This window comes from Indicator indicator, chromosome Z (assembly GCF_027791375.1).
Source record: "Indicator indicator isolate 239-I01 chromosome Z, UM_Iind_1.1, whole genome shotgun sequence".
Taxonomy (NCBI): domain Eukaryota; kingdom Metazoa; phylum Chordata; class Aves; order Piciformes; family Indicatoridae; genus Indicator; species Indicator indicator.
The window spans coordinates 36769133-36788010 of record NC_072053.1 but is presented as its reverse complement, the minus strand read 5'-3'; the positions used below and the strand labels follow the sequence as shown (position 1 = coordinate 36788010).

General features: G+C 39.6%; 2 protein-coding genes across 3 annotated transcripts in view; one reads left to right on the top strand and one right to left on the bottom strand.

Moving 5' to 3' along the window:
• MRPS27 (mitochondrial ribosomal protein S27) overlaps positions 1-406 on the bottom strand; it is a 45933-nt gene extending 45527 nt beyond the window's left edge. The window contains exon 1 of one of the 2 annotated variants that reach the window (XM_054397879.1): positions 388-406. The gene's annotated coding sequence lies outside the window, so the exon portion shown is untranslated. Of the gene's footprint in view, positions 1-358 lie in introns of both variants that reach the window. The other variant, XM_054397878.1, reaches the window with a different exon arrangement.
• Positions 407-508: 102 nt separating this feature from the next.
• On the top strand, positions 509-17030 carry PTCD2 (pentatricopeptide repeat domain 2). The gene is made up of 10 exons (XM_054397566.1): positions 509-614; positions 2158-2250; positions 5543-5672; positions 6482-6599; positions 7955-8033; positions 9101-9192; positions 12891-13004; positions 14519-14593; positions 15377-15490; positions 15847-17030. The coding sequence occupies exons 1-10, from the start codon at positions 509-511 to the stop codon at positions 16069-16071; spliced, it is 1146 nt and encodes a 381-aa protein (XP_054253541.1). The 3' UTR covers positions 16072-17030.
• The last annotated feature ends 1848 nt before the right edge of the window (positions 17031-18878 follow it).

Sequence of the window (18878 nt, the reverse complement as noted above, 5' to 3'; positions counted from 1 at the left end):
ATACCAAGCTATGAAATCGGCAAGGTAGAATACCTATTTTTAAAAGCCACGTTAAGATTACAGCTCCGTATCAAAAGCTAGTGACACACGGTTTTCAGAGTTGCCTCCAATTCTACAGATGGAGCGCTAGACAAGCCTAAACGCGAAGGGAAAGCCCCTGCGCAGCACTCCGCCCCTGCTCGCACTCCCCGCGGTGGCTGCCACCACAGCCAGCAATAACCACGGTGACCGAGGAGCCTGTCCCGTCAAGGCCCGTATCCCGCGCCCGCGCCGTTCTTCAACAAGCCCCCCGCATCCCGCCGTAGCAAACTCCGCAGCGCTGGCGAGCGCCGCTGCTGCCTGCCAACGGACCACCAACCTGCCGCAGCACCGAGTGTCCTCCCGTACCAGAGCACGCCTCGCCTGAGCATGGGCCCCGCCATTGTGCCGAGGGAGGAGGCGAACGGCAGGACGGGGCAGTCCTGCGCGCGCCCCGCCCTCGGCCGCCGGCGGCAGGCCCGTGCACAAGATGGCGGCGGCGTTTACCGGTGGCTCTCAGCAGATAGTGCGGGAGGTGGTGCTGCGCTCGGCGCTTCGCCCGCCCACCTCGGGCTGCTGGGGCTGCTTGCCTGGAGGTACCGTGGGCTGCGCGTAGGGGCGTGCGGCGGTGTGCCCGGCCAGGGCCTGCTGTCAGCAGGTTGGGGACACAACCGGAGTGCTGTAATTCCCGGCATTCCCGGCGACCGCCGCCGGCCTTGTACCTGACGGGAGTTGTAGTGCTTGCGGGACTACCCCGCTCGGCCCTGGGTATGGCGGGAGGGAGAGTGCTAAAGGGCACCCGATGGGCTTCAGAATGGGTCTGTTTGTGCTGCGGTGGGCAGGTCGGGCAGAGCTATCCTAAAGGGACGGTTAGCAGCAGTATTACTTAATTTATGCCAAGTTTGCCACTCTCGGGGTATGAACAAAAACCAAAAACAAACAACCCAAAAAAAAAAAAAAAAAACCAACAAAACACCAAGGCAAAAAAAGAAACCAGGCAGCTTCATAACTGGGTATTTATTTTGAGATGACGACTTTATCCTGGGCTGCACCTGTGAATTATAATCACCACTACTACCATGCTTGGGCTTCAGAGGCCCTTCATAAGCACTCCCTCGCCCAGAGAATAAAATGGGGGCATGTGGAAAGGAGGTGTATGGCAGAGAAATCCCCAGCGTAGGCCTCACCTGGAATCTCAGGCTGCTGCACCACTGTTGGTTTCACTCAGATTACGACTCTGTTAGGCTCCCCAGGGGCCCCTGAATTCAAGAAGGGTAAAATTCTGCTGCCTCGAGCTCTCCACTGACAGCACTTGTGACCACTGAGTGTCCATGTAATGTGTTGTGCCTGTCCCACCCCAAACACTGGCATGATTCTCGCACCATCTTTAGAGAGGTCCAGGACAAGGATGGTCTTTCAGTGTTGGACTAGATGAGAAGGCTTTGTGACAGCAAAAAGTTCACAAATAGCATTTGCATGATTGCTATGTTAAAGAAACTTACAATACAGCACAGCTAAAGTCAGCACCCAAAGTGAATTTGGGGATTCAAGATGAAATGGCTTATATCCAATGTCTGTACTACACTGGACTTCATTAGGTGTCCTGAGTGCTACTACAATCTAAATAATAATCTTTCTAGTTTTATCTTTTGCCTTCCTAATGCATTTGGAGCTTCTAGAAGAGTGCTTTCTACTACAGTCAGGACAGCATATCTGAGCAAAGAAGGCTGTGCCACTAGTGAATTGTGATGAACTTTTAAGACAGACTGTTATAAAAGCATGAGAAAGGAGGAAGATCTTAATGTTGGGGGGAATTTTCAACCCACCACACTCTTATACAGAATCCTCATGTACTTTGGCTACGCAGAGAGGAATGGTGTCTCTATTTTTTCTTTTGCATGTCAAATAAATATGTATTTCTTCATCTGTGTATGCATTAACTGTGGAAAACTGTGACATACTGATTAGACTATTTTGTCAGGAGTGTGAGCAGTTTCTGCAGTCTTTATAATATGATGCTGCCAGTAGTCTGGCATCACACAGTATTTAAAAGTAATATTTAAAAAATGCAAAGTTCAGTAGTATTAAAATATACGGCAGGATGCAAAATTTAACCTTCCTCTTTCTTTTTTATGATAGGGAAGCGGTATCTGCTAACAGACAGTGATATAAAGTTACAAGAATTTCAGCGGACGAAAGTGGCAATTAGAAATGAAGTTCATGGCAATAAAGGTATTAGCGTTTATTTCATAATCACCATTCTCAGTTCTAGCCCAAGTCTTAGGAAAGAAGACAGTCGAAAGAATTGTAATAGGACAGTAATTGACCCCATTTAAAGCAACAACTTATGTTTTCCTCTTGAAAACTTTGTGACTAAACTTACTGGAAGATCTGAAGCTTTGTGGAATGAAACGGTATGAGTTATGTTGTGTTGGAAAATGTGTAGAAACTTTCAGTTATGCAAGGTGTCCAATTTTGTCAAATAGTCTGATGGAAAATATTTCGGGATAAAACTTCCTTCAAATATATCGTCAGCAGAGAATGTTAATACAAGCCTAATAGCTACTCAACTCTCCAGAGAAGGCCCATGAGTGTAATTTTCTTTTAATCTGCTCTGTAAATTTAGTTTGCTTATTCTTTTAGACTTTTTTCTTCCTTTTACCTAATGTAAGTTCTTAGTTGTATATCCAATTACAAATGATGTATGCATACTCAGAACCTGAAAAACAAATTCAGGCTTTCCAAATTAAAAAGGAGCTATATTGGGGGATTTTTTTCATAATGAATAATTTGTCATGCTGTTTAAACTATATACGTAGGCAAGGTCTTTGACAGCGTCCCCCAGAGCAAACTCCTGGCAAAGCTGGCAGCCCATGGCTTGGACAGGAGCACTCTGCGCTGGGTTAGGAACTGGCTGGAGGGCCAGGCCCAGAGAGTGGTGGTGAATGGTGCCACTTCTAGTTGGCAGCCAGTCACTAGTGATGTCCCCCAGGGATCAGTGTTGGGCTCTATCCTGTTCAATATCTTTATTGATGATCTAGGGGGCCTGAGTCTATCATCAGTAAGTTTGCTGATAACACCAAGCTGGGAGTGGGTGTCAATCTGTTAGAGGGTAGGAGGGATCTGGAGAGGGACCTTGACAGGCTGGATAGATGGGCAGAGGCTAATGGAATGAGATTTAACACGTCCAAGTGCAGGGTTTTTTACATTGGCCACAACAACCCCAGGCTGGGGACAGAGTGGCTGGAAAGCAGCTAGACAGAAAGGCACCTGGGGGTACTGGTTGACAGTAGGCTGAACGTGAGCCAGCAGTGTGCCCAGGTGGCCAAGAAGGCCAATGGCATCCTGGCCTTTATTAGGAATGGTGTGGCCAGCAGGAGCAGGGAAGTCATTCTGCCCTGTACTCAGCACTGGTTAGGCCACGCTTTGAGTACCGTGTCCAGTTCTGGGCCCCTCAATTTAAGGAAGATGTTGAGCTGCTCGAGTCCAGTGAAGGGCAACAAAGCTGATGAGGGGTCTGGAGCACAAGCCCTATCAGGAGTGGCTGAGGGAGCTGGAGTGGTTTAGCCTGGAGAAGAGGAGGCTTGGGGAAGACCTGATTGCTGTCTACAACTACCTGAAGGGTGGTGGTAGCCAGGTGGGAGTTGATCTCTTCTGCCAGACTACCAGCAACAGAGCAAGAGGACAGTCTCAAGCTGTGCATGGGGAAGTTTAGGCTTGATCTTTGATCTTAGAAAGAAGTTCTTCACAGAAAGAGTGATTGCCCATTGGAATGGGCTGCCCAGGGAGGTGGTGGGGTAGTCATCCCTGGAGGTGTTTAAGAAGAGGCTGGATGAGGCACTTAGTGCCATGGTCTAGTCGATTAGTTACAGTTGGGTGATCGGTTGGACTTGATGATCTTGGAGGTCTCTTCCAACCTGGCTGATTCTGTGATTCTCTGTGGTTCTGTATTCCTTCTTTAAGGAACACAAACATAAATCGTCCCTTAATATTTGAGAAAGGCCAGGTAAAACCACATTTCCTGCACCTGTTTAATCATGTTCTGGTGATACAAGTTGACAATTATTCCAAAGGATGTAGTTGATTTTAATTTATTTTGTGTGGCAAGGAAGAGACAATTAATCACATTTAGTTTTATACAAACCAGTCTTCTGGGACATAGATGGAGTAAAGTCAATATGACAATGTTTCTGTGTTATATGAAAATGGGATTTAAATCGTGGAGTGGCAAGTCATAATGTTGTTATGTTTTTGTTCTGATGGTGACATAGTCATATTTGAAATTATTCACCCTGTGCTTGAGATACTTTGAATTTATTGCTATGGGACACTCATTCATGCTAGAACAGTTTGACAGAAGGGAAGTATTTCCCTTAGCAGATGGCCGTTGACCTTTTAGTTTCATACAATCTCTGAGAACTCATTAAAACAATCTGCTAAGCACCTGTTTGTGTGAATGTATGCATGGTTTCTGTAGTCAGTGTTCAGCCTGATACTTGAAAAATAAAAAGAAGTAATGTGGGCTAATAATGAACTTGGTTTAGAAATGGAAAAGGCAGTAATAACTATCTGTTACAGAGAATATATAGTAGCTATTGATTATTATAGTAATAATGCAACCATTAACTGCAATAATTATACTGTTAGATATAGCAGTTTGAAAATTACTTAGATTAGTTCTAGTAACTACTGTGTATTCTTCACAAACAGAGTTTGGATCCCAGGTGTCCACTATTGAATACAACACAACCGTTTTATATATGCTTACTTACGTATCTGTACATTGTTCTCACTTCACAGGATTCGGCTCGGGGGTGCTCATTTACACTTCCTGTGTAGTTATTACCTTGGAAACAGCAGTGATCCAGCAACTACTACAAAAAGTTCAATTCCCTGCCCAGCATGGCAAGGGAGAACTGTTAGAGAAATGGGGCTGTCAGGCTGTACATGTGGTTTTGATTTTGTGTATGTCAAGTAAGTCTTGAAATGAGAAGCTGAAGGACTTGTCATAGTGCTCATTTTGTCATAGGAAAATGTGCTGGATAGAGAGGAGGAGGCAACTCACAGCTTTATGATTGTCGATAGAAATACATAGATTATGTGTTTGCATCAATTGTGAAGGAATGTAAATCTTCTGTACAAACAGTGTTGAGTAGTTCTTAAGCTCATTTCAATATTTAGTGGAATTGATCTTGTTTGTTTTCTTACTTTTTGAAGAACAAACTTAAGGTAGAAAATGTCAACCTACGAAATTTCCTTCCTTTTCAAAATTTTCAGTTTACCTGATCTGTTCCATAATATACAGAATGAAGTTAAGCTCACAGTAAGCATGTTCTTGGTTTTCCAAGTCTGGTATGACTTCCTGATGATATCTAGGCATGCTTCTTTGTGAGAAGCTCTATACAATTTTCTTGGTGAAGGAAACTAGCTTTCTGTTTCATTGAATCACCATTGAACCACCAAGTTTGCCACACAGGTAGTGGAATTGTCTGTAAACTGCTGCTATAATGTGTTTTATTTTCAGATCCATATTTTGAAAGTATTAAAGAAAAACTAAAGAAAAACGAAACGATTCTCAAAAATGAATTAAAAACTTTACTGCATTTGTGCCAGAATTCATCTGATGTGGAATTAGCCAGAAAAGTTATTTACAGGTATTTTTAACAATCCAGGTAACACTATTTTCTGTCTTTATTTATTCAATTTTATTAGATCACCTTAGGTTATGGGGTTATCTTAGCTGAGGGCTTGCCCTAATTCAGAGGCTACATGCATAGTTAATCCTTTAAACTAAGGCTGTAGTTTTCTTTACTTTGGATCTTCCAACCCTCCAGAGACTCTCAGATGAAGGAGAATCATGCTATGGGAGCAAAGTGGTGTCCTACTGTGTGCAGAGTAAGTGGAGAGAGGTAGTAGTGTTCCATGGCTCTTCCAGCCAAGGCATGCCTGATTATGAACTGGTCTGGACTCAGCAGTGGTACGTCAGGAGGTTTTGTGAATGACCTTTCCAGCAGTTACAGTGTAGAGGTTGTGAAAAGAAAGTGAAACACCTGATTTTTATGTTTTTATTTATTTTTTAGCATATGAGAGAAAAAGTTGAGGTATTTTAGCAGATACTGGCACTAAAACAGACTGTTCCAATTTCGTGTGCTGTTACCCTCTGAATAGAAAGTAAAGTAACTGGGAATTCTCATGGAAGAGATCCATTTGATTACTAATCCAACGCACCTAACTTTATCAGTAATAGAAGAGTTTACATATAACTAGTTAATTTATTACTTTACTCAAAACAATATTTTTCCATAAAATTAATCTCCTGTTATCTAAATGTCATTGACTGATGCAGGTAGAGAACATGCATCTCTGTTGTTGCTGATACAGATCTTGCTGTCTGTCTAAAGCTATTTTCCTGTAACAAATTCCATGTCCTCTGACGCTAACTTTTTAAAAATCTTTCTAATAGGTACCATGAACAGAATGGAATCACAGCCTTACATAATTTTAAATTTGGGCCCCTCTTTATGAGGCTATGTTATGAGTTGGACCTTGAAAGACCTGCAGTAGAACTTATCAAAGATCAGGTAATTCCTCTATGTATTTTGCAAATACTGTTGTTATTACTAGTCCAATGTAAGTGATTTGTATGCTATACAATGTATTGCAGTAGCAAGGATGTCTGTATCATTAATGTAAGGGCACAGATTACATGGTTTTTCTTCTTTTAAAGTAGCAAAACTGTAATTAAGTGAATATTAAATGCTAGTTTGATAACTTTGTTATTGTACTTCTGTATAACTGTGTGAATAAAAAGTATTGATTTAAAAAATAATTCCTTCAGTGAGCACAGCTGATGCAGGTTTTCCTGCATCCTGTGTTGCATTAGATCATTCTTGGAAATGAACACTTCTGAGTTTCTGTGTAGAAGTCTTCTGAAATCCCTTGGGTTATTTGCATCAGCGATTTCTCATGTTACTGTCTGCTTCAAACTCCCTCTGAGCCCTCTAGAGTTGGTACAATACACATCAGCTCAGGAACTTGGCCATTTTAGTACTGAAGAAACTTACGGAGCTTTGTTTTGGACCATCTATAAAATGCTATGTGTGCTATTATGACAAGTTATTAATCATGCCCAGCATATAATAAATTACAAATATTTAGCACAATAATGTTGTGTTTTCAAAAATCTCTGGTAGCCAGTGGAAAGTCATCTCTATTATGTCAGTTAATATGGTATGAGGCATGCCTAGCCAGAAGTGGGAAAAGGTTTGTGGATTTTGGTTTCATTTGACTTTTTTTTTTTCATTGATATCGATGTCATTGAGATAGGCCCTGTAGTACTTGCAGGTCTTAGTAACTGATGGGTAATAAGGTACAGTACTGCTTCTTTAGACTCTGCTGCAGAAGTTTAGGCTTAATATCTCTGTCATTTTATTTAGCTATTCCCAACACACAGTGTGATTAAAGGGAATGTAAAATATACGTTCTTCTGCTACTCTGCTTGTCATTACTCAAGCCATTGTGCTGATCTGTTCATCATTTGGTATTGTTATTAGGAAAAAATTCTTTTAGTTTCATAGTGCTGGTACTTGACTCCCAAACATATTGTTAATCTGCTGCACCATATTTCTCCTGAGATTTCAAAGTTGCAATAGTGACTTCTGCTTGCATTGAATTAAAGATCACAATCTGTCATTAAAATAAGAATTAATAGTGGGAATCTTTGGGAAATTTCTGTTTATTGTTAGTGAGCATTTGGCCGTACTGAATCACTGGTATTTTAGAGGTTACTTGGCAGAGGTACAGTCAGGGAATGCAGAGAGTTAGATGTTGAACTTCTGAGGGCGGGCCTTCTTCCAGTGGGAAGGGCTGTTAAATGTTTTCCACAGTAAGAATGCTCACTGTCCTAACTTTCCTTATTGCTCTGTTTCTTCTACAGAATTTGCGTGGTTTTTTCTCAGAGAGTGCATCATTCCATATTTTGATGACTATGTTATTTAAAAAGGGCAATTTTGAAAGTAAGTACTGTGTGGGCTAAGACGAGTGCATCTTGAGGAGGATATTTCTTACTGTAAGTGTGTGTATATATAAATACATATTTTTAATTAATATTGCTGACTGGCTTATAGTTTTATAAAGCTAAACATCATGTAAAGCATGTAGATGTGAATGATGTTGCACAGACTTGTGATTATCCAGTGGGGCTTGTTTCTTGAAGCCTCTTCACTGAACTCTTTGTTTCGTAATTTCCCATAGCTTTTGTTTTCTCTCTTCAAAGTTTGTTTTACATGGCTTTTGGAACAGTGAATTCTTCTCCATACTGTTTGGCAGTTCTGCATTTGTATCAGAGCAGGGCAGAGTACGCTTTTCCTTTGATAACAAAACCAGGCTGTAGTCTCTTGGTTTGTCGTAACTGGTGTACCCACACAGGATGGCTACTGCAATATTTAAGTCAAGTGCTTCAAATCAGTTTGGCCCTTTGTGTAGGGATAAAAGGGAATCATCTGACACTACTGAAAAGACCTTCCATGAGAAAGGTTTAAATTGATCATGGAGTAATGCAAATGCCTTTATTTCAGATTTGTTTGACATGCAATGGTTTGTTTCTTGGCATTTGGCAAATCTAAGTCCAACAGTTGTCCTAAAAGTTGAGTCTTCACCACAGTTGAAATAAGTAGACCAGAACCTGAATGCTATGCTGTTAGTGTAGTAGAGTGTGTGCATTATTGAGGAGCTGTTAGGTAGTTTGCCTAAAGTGATGGAAACTTTGATCAGGTGTTTAAAAGACTTGCTTTTTGGGTAAACAGCAAGAATGAGAGTGATGCCATTGTTTTAGATTCGTATGAAAATAATAGAACCAACCGTAACGCTGGATGGTAATAGACGTTGAAAACCTCCTTACTGGGAAGAAATATTTACATCCAGCTGACCCTAAATTAAACTTTTTGAAATGTATTAATTTCTTTTTATAAATAACTGATTTCAGTTTATGTTCTTATTTTGAAAAAGCTGATTTTTTTTTTTCAGTTAGTAAATGTACAGCCTTAAATTTGTGAAGTGAGTAACACTAACATCTTCTGGATAGGTGCTTTGGAAGTCCTGGTAGAAATGAAAAAACAAGGTATACCTTTCAACAAGGAAACCTATCTGCTTGCATTTGCAATATGTTACAAATTGGTAAGTACTTCCAATTTACAGAATGAAAAACTGTTTGAAGTGCCTTCTCTGTGTCTTCCTTTTTTGGGAGATTTAAAAATTTCAGTATGTTCCCAGATAGGATTTCTTATCTAGTGCAAATATTTTAGCCACATTTAAGTTCTAAATTGCTTCATTATGCATGACATGGTGCACATTCTCATACAAACTAATGTTGCAAAGCAAATCTCTAAAAGATACATGGATGTAAGCATTAAGGAACAAATTTGATACAGTCATTGATATCTCACAGTATTATTTCTCTGGAATTCATGCATCTCTTTAGGTTATACTCGGCGTTTGAGACTCAATATTGATTTTTGTGATGGTTTAAAACTGTATTTTTAATTTTTCTTTGCAAAGTTGGAGCAGAGAAAGTGAAGGAATGTAAATAAGTCACTATTGGGTGTAAGAAAGCAAAATAATGATTGTTCTAAACACTTCCATTAGGTAGAAATGTTTAAGAATCACAGAACGAAGTTGGGGCAGTCAGGGTCTGAGTTTGCAGCTTGCTGGGCTGTCTGGCTGCTTCTTCTTCTCTCCTGGCTGAAGATAACACACTGACCTTGGCGAGCTAAGTTAACAGCCTCTCTGCTTCTTAACTCTCTGCTTTCTGCCAGGGGGGTCTGGGGGGAGGAGGCCCCTGGGAGAGAGGCCCCTTGGGAAAGGCCCCTTTGGGGGGAAAGCAAAGGGAGCTTGGTTGTGCTTTTCTGTTGATTGTATATATTTGTAAATGTTGTGAATTGTGTAGATTTGTACTTATTCATTGCATTCATCATAGATTGTAGATTAGCTTGTAAATACAGCCTTCATTTGCTTTCCAGACTGAGGTAGCCTGGTTATTGTCGGTGAGGGGGATTTCAGCTCTCACACTGATACATTTTGTAGTCTAGCTTCCTGAACAAACAAGGCATGTGTATGATATGTTCTATTTGTCAGACATCTCCCACCTGTTTCTCCCCTCCCCCTTCAAGTAACTTGGAACCGTTTCTGTAATTGCACCCAAATTTGACAAGGATTAGAGTTTTGAAAGGTAATCTGTTCCTACATGCCAGGTGAAAATGGGCAGCTGAGTGGAGAAAAGAAACCTAAATGAATGCCTTCAGTGCAAGATAGGCTACCACTTGAGCTGGACTGTATTTTTAGCTCACAGAAAGAGAGCATGAGCTACACAGCCTCTACAAGTATTTCCTCAGAACTCTTTCCCTTTTGTAGTAAAGTGGGGTCCCCAAAGATGTTTGTCTGGGCTTTTTGTGGTTTGTTGTTGTTGGTTGTTTGTTTTTGTTGTTTGCTTGTTTGTTTGTTTTATCTTCCTCCCCATATTTGAATCAGTTTTGCAATTTGAAACATTAGCATAGGTGCTTTCCCAAACTGAGGAGGAAACTCTTCTTCAAGGTCCCTGTGTTCTTGGGAGGAAAGACACTAGCTAAGGCAGAACTATGCCACCAAAACTTCCTCAGATTTCTCAGTTAACTGTACACTGACACTTGAGTGCACACGTGGTAAAAAGGAATTGGCTTAAAAAAGTAGTTCAGTGGTAATTTATGTGGTGCTTCTGAAATTCTCAAGTTCTAATGTATCAAAGCTGTCTTTAACCCAGGGGAGATAGCCACATGGCTTTGGTGTTTGGAGAGCTGAACAAGTGCTGTGAAAGTTGTCTGCTTCTAAAAATAGCTACAGATTGACGGATACAATCTGGGGATATAACCAGTTCCATGTAAAGTACCATTTTTAGAAAGTTATGAATATACAAAGATTCTGACACCGTGCTACAAGCCAAGTTTATAACCTGATGTTTGCTGCCAGTTTCCACTGAGGAAGCATTTACCACTTTGAGGTTGTTTCTGGGTCTATAGCTATGTAGCTGAAGGCTTTCATGGAAACCCACTGTGTTTTTCTAAAGGGTCCTTTGCTGCCTGTGCTGTAGCTTCTTCCCTTTACATGTTTCTTTCCATGACTTGCTGTCAGAAAGCTTGAATCCATGGCATATGTAACAGGAAGAGGTTCCTGAGACTTCTGTTTTCTACTTTCTTGCCCTGCCTCTGTTTTCAATACAGAATCGGGCCCGTCATTACTTGCTTAGCAAATTGATACAAATAGAGAGGAGAAATTATCCTAAATTCTCGCTTGATTATTGTAACAGCCACAATAAATTGGGGGTGAAGGATGTGTTCAGTAAGATAAAATACTATCAGCAAGGGGATTAGGTAGAGCTCTTTCAAAAGCTTAATCTGTTGATTCAGCTGCTAGAGGCAGGAGGAGAAATCATGAAGCAAAAATGCTCATGATAAGAAACATCAGAAAAAATCTTGAAGGTAAATATCTTCAAAATGCACTACTTGAATGCTGGAAATAATGGGGCTGGTATCATTATGACTAGTGTTGGATTTTCACCAGGTTAATTCTTTGTTTCTTTTGAACCATGTCAGAGACCAGTACAAAAATATGTACAAGGCTTAAAGATCAGCAATTACTGCTGGTGGATAAACACAGGAATTAATGTTTAATCCTTACAGAGAAGTGTTTTAGAGGTCAACTCTAAAACACTTCTGGGATCTTTTAAATTGTTTTAAGGCAGTTCTATCCTCTAATGTAACAGATGGTCCTAGTGCAAGAAAATGCTATAGGTGCTTTTATAGTCTAGCTTTGAAGAAAACAAAATATGTATGTAATAACAATCTTCTAGTGGTTAGAATGCTTCAAATTTTTCAAAGAATGTCTTTTAAGCTACGGATTTCTCATGTAGTTTCAGCACTGGCATGAAATTCATCCCATAAGCACCTAAATAATGACCTTCTCCATTAAATTGTGGCCAGTATTTTGCAGGAATGACACTTAGAATAAAAGGGACAGAGATCAACACCAAACACTAGGAAGAAATATAAATGCTTTTATCTGTATTGTTGATACTAGCTGTTACAAAACTTTCCTGCTTCCAACTTTTAACTTTGAAAGATATTATTTTGTTTGGGATCCAGTCAGCTCTACACGTATTTTCCAGAATGAGAAGCATTGATTTTGAGAATGGTGGCTTGTGAGATAGCACACAGTTAAACTCACTGCCTTTTTCTATAGATTCCTATTGGAAATAGGCCCATCAACAATGGAAGCTTTCTGTGTTGGAAACCAGGGACATGTCTAAGATATATTATTAGAATATATACTTTGTAAACATCTTGTAAGGTTTCATCCGTAAGAGAGGGTAAAAACTGTTGAATGTTCAAATTTGTACATATGCAGATTTCTTTAGTGTTACAGTGCTGAGTTGTTCAATGCATAGAAATCACTGATTTCTCCTTAGCTATCCAATGTAGCTTTTTGAATAAAGTAAGGACAAAAGGTCAACTTACTTGCTGATTTGGGAATGACTGAAAAGTGAAAAGTGTCTATTATTTTTAGCGTGCTGCCCTGGGTTGTTTTATCTCATGTAGAAGCCAAAACTGCTAGGGCAAGTCATAGGTATTAAAATAATGGAAGTTATTTTTACTGTCTTACGAATTCCATAATTTTGTGTATTGTATTTTGTTGTGTTTCACAAGAAGTGCTGCACAGAATCTGCTTGGTTAAATTGCCTTAATGATCTCATAGTATGTTGACTTCCGAATGTAATTGCAATTGCCTGTAGTACTTTCAGACCAGAAGAATAACAAGTGCAACTTAGGTTTGAAATTTCTCTGCAGGACAGCATGGAGTCATGCAAAATCTCTGAGAAACTGCTTGAGGAAGCACAGCTAAAGGGTGATGTGTTACCATTGCGAGCATTCTGCTTTGCTGTTGCAACTGCTCTGAAGCAGGTAGAGTACCTTATGTTTTTAATCGTGCCTGAATATCTCTGTTTTTATTGTAGAAAGGTAGCTGGTGAAAGGAAGCTACCATAGAGGAAGCATTAACTGATCTATGAAACAGATTTTATTCTATGTAAGAACATCAAGTACCTGATGTACTTTAAAGTCAGTGAAAGTGTAGGATTATAGATAACTCACACAAAGTAAATGTGAATGTTGTGAAATCTAGGTGCGTGTCCTGACCCTAATGCACAGGTATTTTGTGCTGCAGACAATGCCATATAGAGTATTTTTAGAAGAGGAAGCAGAACTGTGCCTTCAGGTTAGATGTAACCATAGACCTAGTCCAGCAGATGCTGCTATTTAGTGTCATTTTCCTTCTTAATATATCTACATAATTTAAAATGTTTATTTTGGGAGGCAAACTCAAAGGCAGTAATGTGTATTGCCCTCCTGCCTGGGAGATGGCCTGTTTTTCTCCACAACGTGTTTTTTTCAGTGGAAGCTTTTTGTGTGCATCATGTGCATGAATACTGCTGTGAAGAGGCTCCAAGGCAGTACAGGGTGAAAGACTAAGCAGGAGAGTAACAGGAAGATCTGAAGTCTAGTGTTTCCTCTGACATTTATTTGTGTATGCAGCTTGATGAAATTCTGAACCTTCTCTGTTTCATGTCTAAACAGAGGTCACAGGCACTGTAACAACAATTTGATGTTGTTTACAGATTGGAATGAATGGAGCAGACTCATTAATATTTTCTTACGCACTCTGGTCTTTTTTGCACTGTCTCTGCAAAGACAGATACCAAACAATAGCATCACTGAAATTAATTTATTCATGTGCATTATGGTATGACAGGGCTTCTCTGAGATTAAAACCCAAAATCTCTGTTTCTTAAACAGCATGAAATATTCTTAATGGTGCTGCTTATGTAAAAGTCAGTTAAAATACCTGTTTGCAGACAGAATAATGCTCCATGTTGCACTTAACTGTTCTTTCATCTGCATGGTCTTTGACAGTACATCTTGCTGTAAGATCTTTCTTGATCCTAGATAGCAGTAGTTGGTTCACTGAATGCCAGTGTACCTTTTACTGTCTATATAAATCAGCACATATAGGGTACTGTAAATGTCTGTGTTTAAAAGTGCTCGGCAGGATAAATACCCTCATTAACATAAACTGTGCTCTGTTGTAAGTACTTTGGCATGTGCCAAACTGAGCACATGTGCAGATCTTTTAGCTTTTAGGTGTTTTCCTGCTCAGTGTTACATGCTTCCTTTGCCTGATGAACTGAAGGAGGAAATGCTATCTTTTATACTAAAGAGCCACATGACAAGGAAATTCCAGCATCAGGTGTTCCTTTCACAGCCTGGATGCTGTTTGGAGTTTAAGGGTCTTGGTGAAGGGGTTCTAGATGATGAAAAGTTGTGAAAAACTGTTCTTGACTGTTCTTTTTTAACTGTTTTATGAAAGTATGTCATATATGTTTAACCAATTTTTTTTATTATTTATAATTCCTTCCTAGAATGATGTAGCACAAGCCAAATTTCATTGTTCCCAGATAATGAAAACAGAGAATAATTTATACAATAACCTTAAAGTAAGTGTAATTGTTTTGTATTACAATCTTGGAGGGAAGTGTACTATACTGGACGATAAACTTTCAGTTGCCCAGGCATGTGTCAGTACTGTTGCTGAGCCTGCTTTTGAGCCAAGAGACAATTTCTGTCAATTGGATGAGTTACATTCTGAATTGTTAACACTCTCCTCATTTCTTAAAATCACTTCCTGCAATAGATGAGAATGGAAAGTAGACCAGTACTACGTCTGTGAGTGTAGATTCATGAATAGTTTCTAATTATGGCATCATGACTTTCTGCTTTCTTGCTACAAGAGATTAAAAAAAAACAAAAAAAAACCACAGCTCCAAGTAAATTCTTTCCTTAGCTATGCTTTGTACACTTAAGGCTCTTCTGTGCTTATGAACCTTAACCACATATGTACATAAAAGAACTTTTTTCTTTAATTGCATGGTCTAAAACCTGAAGGTAAATATACTGCATGTGTCCTATAAGTGACCTGTCTACACTATAGAAAAAAAACAGTTTATTCAAGAACAGCTTAACGCAGCTCTTTCAGAGGAGGTCTCCTTCCAGGCTCACCCTTCCTTGCTTGGTCAAATCTGTGGGGAAAAAAACCCCAGAACTCTATGGAAATTGATCATTACCTCTGGTTTCTTCATGCTTAATGGATTTTTATCAATGTTACATCTAGAAACATACTTTGTCCTGCTCTGATTCATGTCCTTCTCCACTGCTTTTTTAAAAAAAATGCATTCTGATGATAAGTACTATTTGTATGATGTGATTTTTTTTTTTTTAAGGTTCTTGTCCAGCTCAGATCTGGTTCTCTAGAAGAAGTAATAAAGACATTAGAGGCAGCAATAGAAGTGGATATTCCTCCCTTTGTGAAAAAAATCAAGTTTTCTGAGCAGGTGGTAAGTATATAGTAATGTAAGAAGGCCCATGGTGCTTGTCTGAGGCAGGATGAATGGTTGTTTAGCTACAGAACTTCAGTTGCTGGAGTTCACCCTACTGAAGTTGTTTGGGTTCTGATGCATTCAGATGCTTAAAGTGGCTGGCTAGCTTTGTGTACTGTTGGAGAAAGCACTCAGCTATCTTTTTTTCATTGTGCATCCTGCTGTTAGAAGCTCAGATTTTATCTGATTGTAGATAAAGTGTTCCCTAATGACATTAAATAATTTAGTCCCTTGCCTTCTATGCTATTTTCATTTGATGTAAAAATGAGAATAAATTTCTGGTCACAGTGGTGGTGGTGTTTTCTCCTTCATAGCTGGCTACAATCAAGGAAAAGATGGAAGAAAACTCTGACCTTTCTGCCAAATTAGAAGATATTTGTATGAAACTACAAGCTTCAGGACAGATAACTACATGCACGCTGGAAGATATGCTTTTCCAGATTCCTAATTCAAAGAAGACCCCTGCAAAGCCTTTGAATCAAAAGCAATTGGGCTATCAGACTGCTAAACCTCTTCAGTTGAATCTGTTCTTGGAATAGTTCAATATTTGACGGTAAACTGAACCACTGTTAGCAACTCTTAGAGGCTAGGTTCTTCATCTCTCCTCTACAATGAGCAATTGTTTGTGTTGTTTATGTGAAACTGCATCTTAAGTGCAAGTCATGTAGCTTCCACGTTTCAGTTTTGATGCTAATGCCAAGCCATTGATGCAGGAATCTAATAACTTCTTAGACACCGTTGTGCATAAGAAGCAGCATTTCTTGTGATTCGCTGCTGAAGGCACATTGTTGGACCACTCTCACAGCACCTGAGCATATGGTTTACTCTTACAAAGTCACACCTCTCTAAAACAATTTGTGTCTTCTCTCTAGTGCATAATCATGGGTCACGATTCAGCAAAACATTTCGGTATCTGCACCTGCCAACTCATTAGAGTGTCTCCAAACCCTCTCCTCATACTACCTTTCATGGCACTATAGGCACTTTGATGTTTTTTCCAGCCGCTTTTAGTTCCCAACAAATAAAATGTTCTATAAACATCCTTACCTATCTTCTATATTGATTAGGAGGCGAAGTAAGAGTTCAAAAACAACTTGTGACAAAATCAGCATGTTCCAACAGTTGGTGAAAAACATGTGAAAAACATCCTGTGACCAAACAATGCAATAAGAAACTCAAGGTCCTCATGAAACAAAGAAGAAGAAAGAAACAATCCTGAGTGCTGCTCAGGCATCACTCTTCAAAATGCAGGCATGCCCAAGGCCTTTGAAATGCCAGCCTAAGATACCACCATGACAATGGGTGTTAGTGTGCTGTTCAGAACTGGGGTGACAATGGTTTGAAATTTTAATTCAGACACTTAAATTGTTTTTTTTCTTATGCTAAATGTCTTTACAGAAATGAACAAAATAGTATGTGTAGCTGACCTAACTTCTGTGATTCATAATTCAGTCTTCAGCAGATGTAACGTTCTGACTGAAAGTCTAAATAAAAAGTATGGAAGTGTTTTAAATGTTTATTCAAATTCTGTGCATCTCAAGAGGATCAGAGGAAAGCAAGCATCTTTATTCTGTTTAATATCTTCAGAAGCAATGTTAGTATGTTTTTTTCCTTATCAAACACATTCATGAAAACGCTGTGGCGGTGTGGCAAATGGAGTTACGTACTTCACTCACAAGGGGGGTGTTGGTTGGCTTCTGGTTTCCTAGCGACCAAGGTTAGGAAACCAAATTTATCTAAAATTAAGCAAATACTTAGGGATTTTCCTGGGTCAGAGTAGCTGGCATGTCAAGGGCAGAGTTACTAGAGAGCATTTCTTGGAGACAGCCTCAGAAAATAGGATGTACGCTACATTAGTGTAGCCAGTGGAATAACTATGTTCATACATGAAGCTTTAGTCAAGGATGAAGTTTAAAATTAAAAAGAAGCCAACACTGTGGAATTCAATTAATATATATGTAATTTAAGGGTGAAAAATCTGATTTAAAAAAAATAATTTGCATTTTAAAGTGAATCACTGCATTTTTTTTCTAAGTTTCATTGCAGGAGACCTCTCTAGGGAATGCTGCTTAAAGCTTTATCTACTAAGTAGATCAGAGGAGGACCCTAGGGCTCTTTTGGGTACTGTTACATGGGAAAGGATTGTTATTTATCATGCTGGAATGTTTCTCCTGCAATAAAAAGAAACATGAGCCTTGTGCATGTCCTTGCACTCCAGCTGCTTTGAATCAGGAAACAGCAGGTGGCGTTTCTAGATCATGCTTTCCTACCAGTTGTGATTTTTCAGGGATAATTTGCAGTGTCAGCTGTGCAAAGGCAGGGCTGAGTGAACACTTTGCCCTGTGTTTAAAGCATGCCACTGTAAAATGTAAAACCCAAGCATTAGTCAGCAGCCTCTTATGGTTGATGGTGGGCGTAGACCTATAGTTTTATCATTTTTAATTTAAAACTCCATTTATTGAAATGACTCATCTTTGCTAATGACCACAACACAGTTTTTACAGTATTCTGTGGAAATGCTAATCAACTAACATCAGGCTGCTGATGTTAATTCTAGCACACCAATTATAAAAGCCTATTTTGCTATATGTTTTAGCAAAATTTGGGCACCTTTTCAACTGGAATTGGAAGAGTATTCATTTTTACGTTCACCTGTGATCTGGGTTGTGTGCAGTCTTCAAGACTGATATTCCTTTGCTATAGATGCTTCTGCTTTTTCATATTTCTTTTCACAAGCATCTTGAGTCTTGTTAAGGAAGCACCACTTCCTCTGTGTTGCTCCCAAGTTCATTTTCTTCTCCAAAACCATAAAAATGAAGGTGAAAGGTTGGTCATTGCAGGGGAGCTAAGGAATGCTTCCAGGCCTCAGGAAGTAGCAACTGAAAATAAATGCAGAAGCAGTGATAATGGAGGGAAGTTGACACGGGGACCATCTGTGCAAATTAGACATGGGATCAGAACCTGAAACCTGCTCTCTGCATGAATGTTACATTTGTATGATAGTAACAGGAAACTCCTTCCTATGGAGGTGAAAGCAGCAATCTGACAATCTGGACACTGTGGAGGTGCTGTTCAGATTTATTCATCTTTTGGACTATTACCCCTTGCTGATTTTTCATGTGGCACTAGTGATGTTGCTGGTAATAACCTGGACTGCATTAAGGGTAACTACAAAGCACTGGGGATAAGGCTGGAGGGCAAGTGGGATAGATGGTGTCTCCTCAATCCTTTCAGTAAGAGACAGGAAAAAATCAAATGTCCAGAATTCTTTGGGGAATATGGAAAATGATCTTAAGATACTTTCATCTACATTGGAACTGTAGCACATTTTGTAACTTTTTCACAG

Excerpts from the sequence above, each read along its gene's own strand:
- PTCD2 (XM_054397566.1), top strand. The coding sequence starts at position 509 with ATGGCGGCGGCGTTTACCGGTGGCTCTCAGCAGATAGTGCGGGAGGTG. Across the intron at positions 5,673-6,481 it reads GCCAGAAAAGTTATTTACAG|GTACCATGAACAGAATGGAA; the intron begins GTATTTTTAACA and ends TCTTTCTAATAG. Across the intron at positions 15,491-15,846 it reads TCAAGTTTTCTGAGCAGGTG|CTGGCTACAATCAAGGAAAA; the intron begins GTAAGTATATAG and ends TCTCCTTCATAG.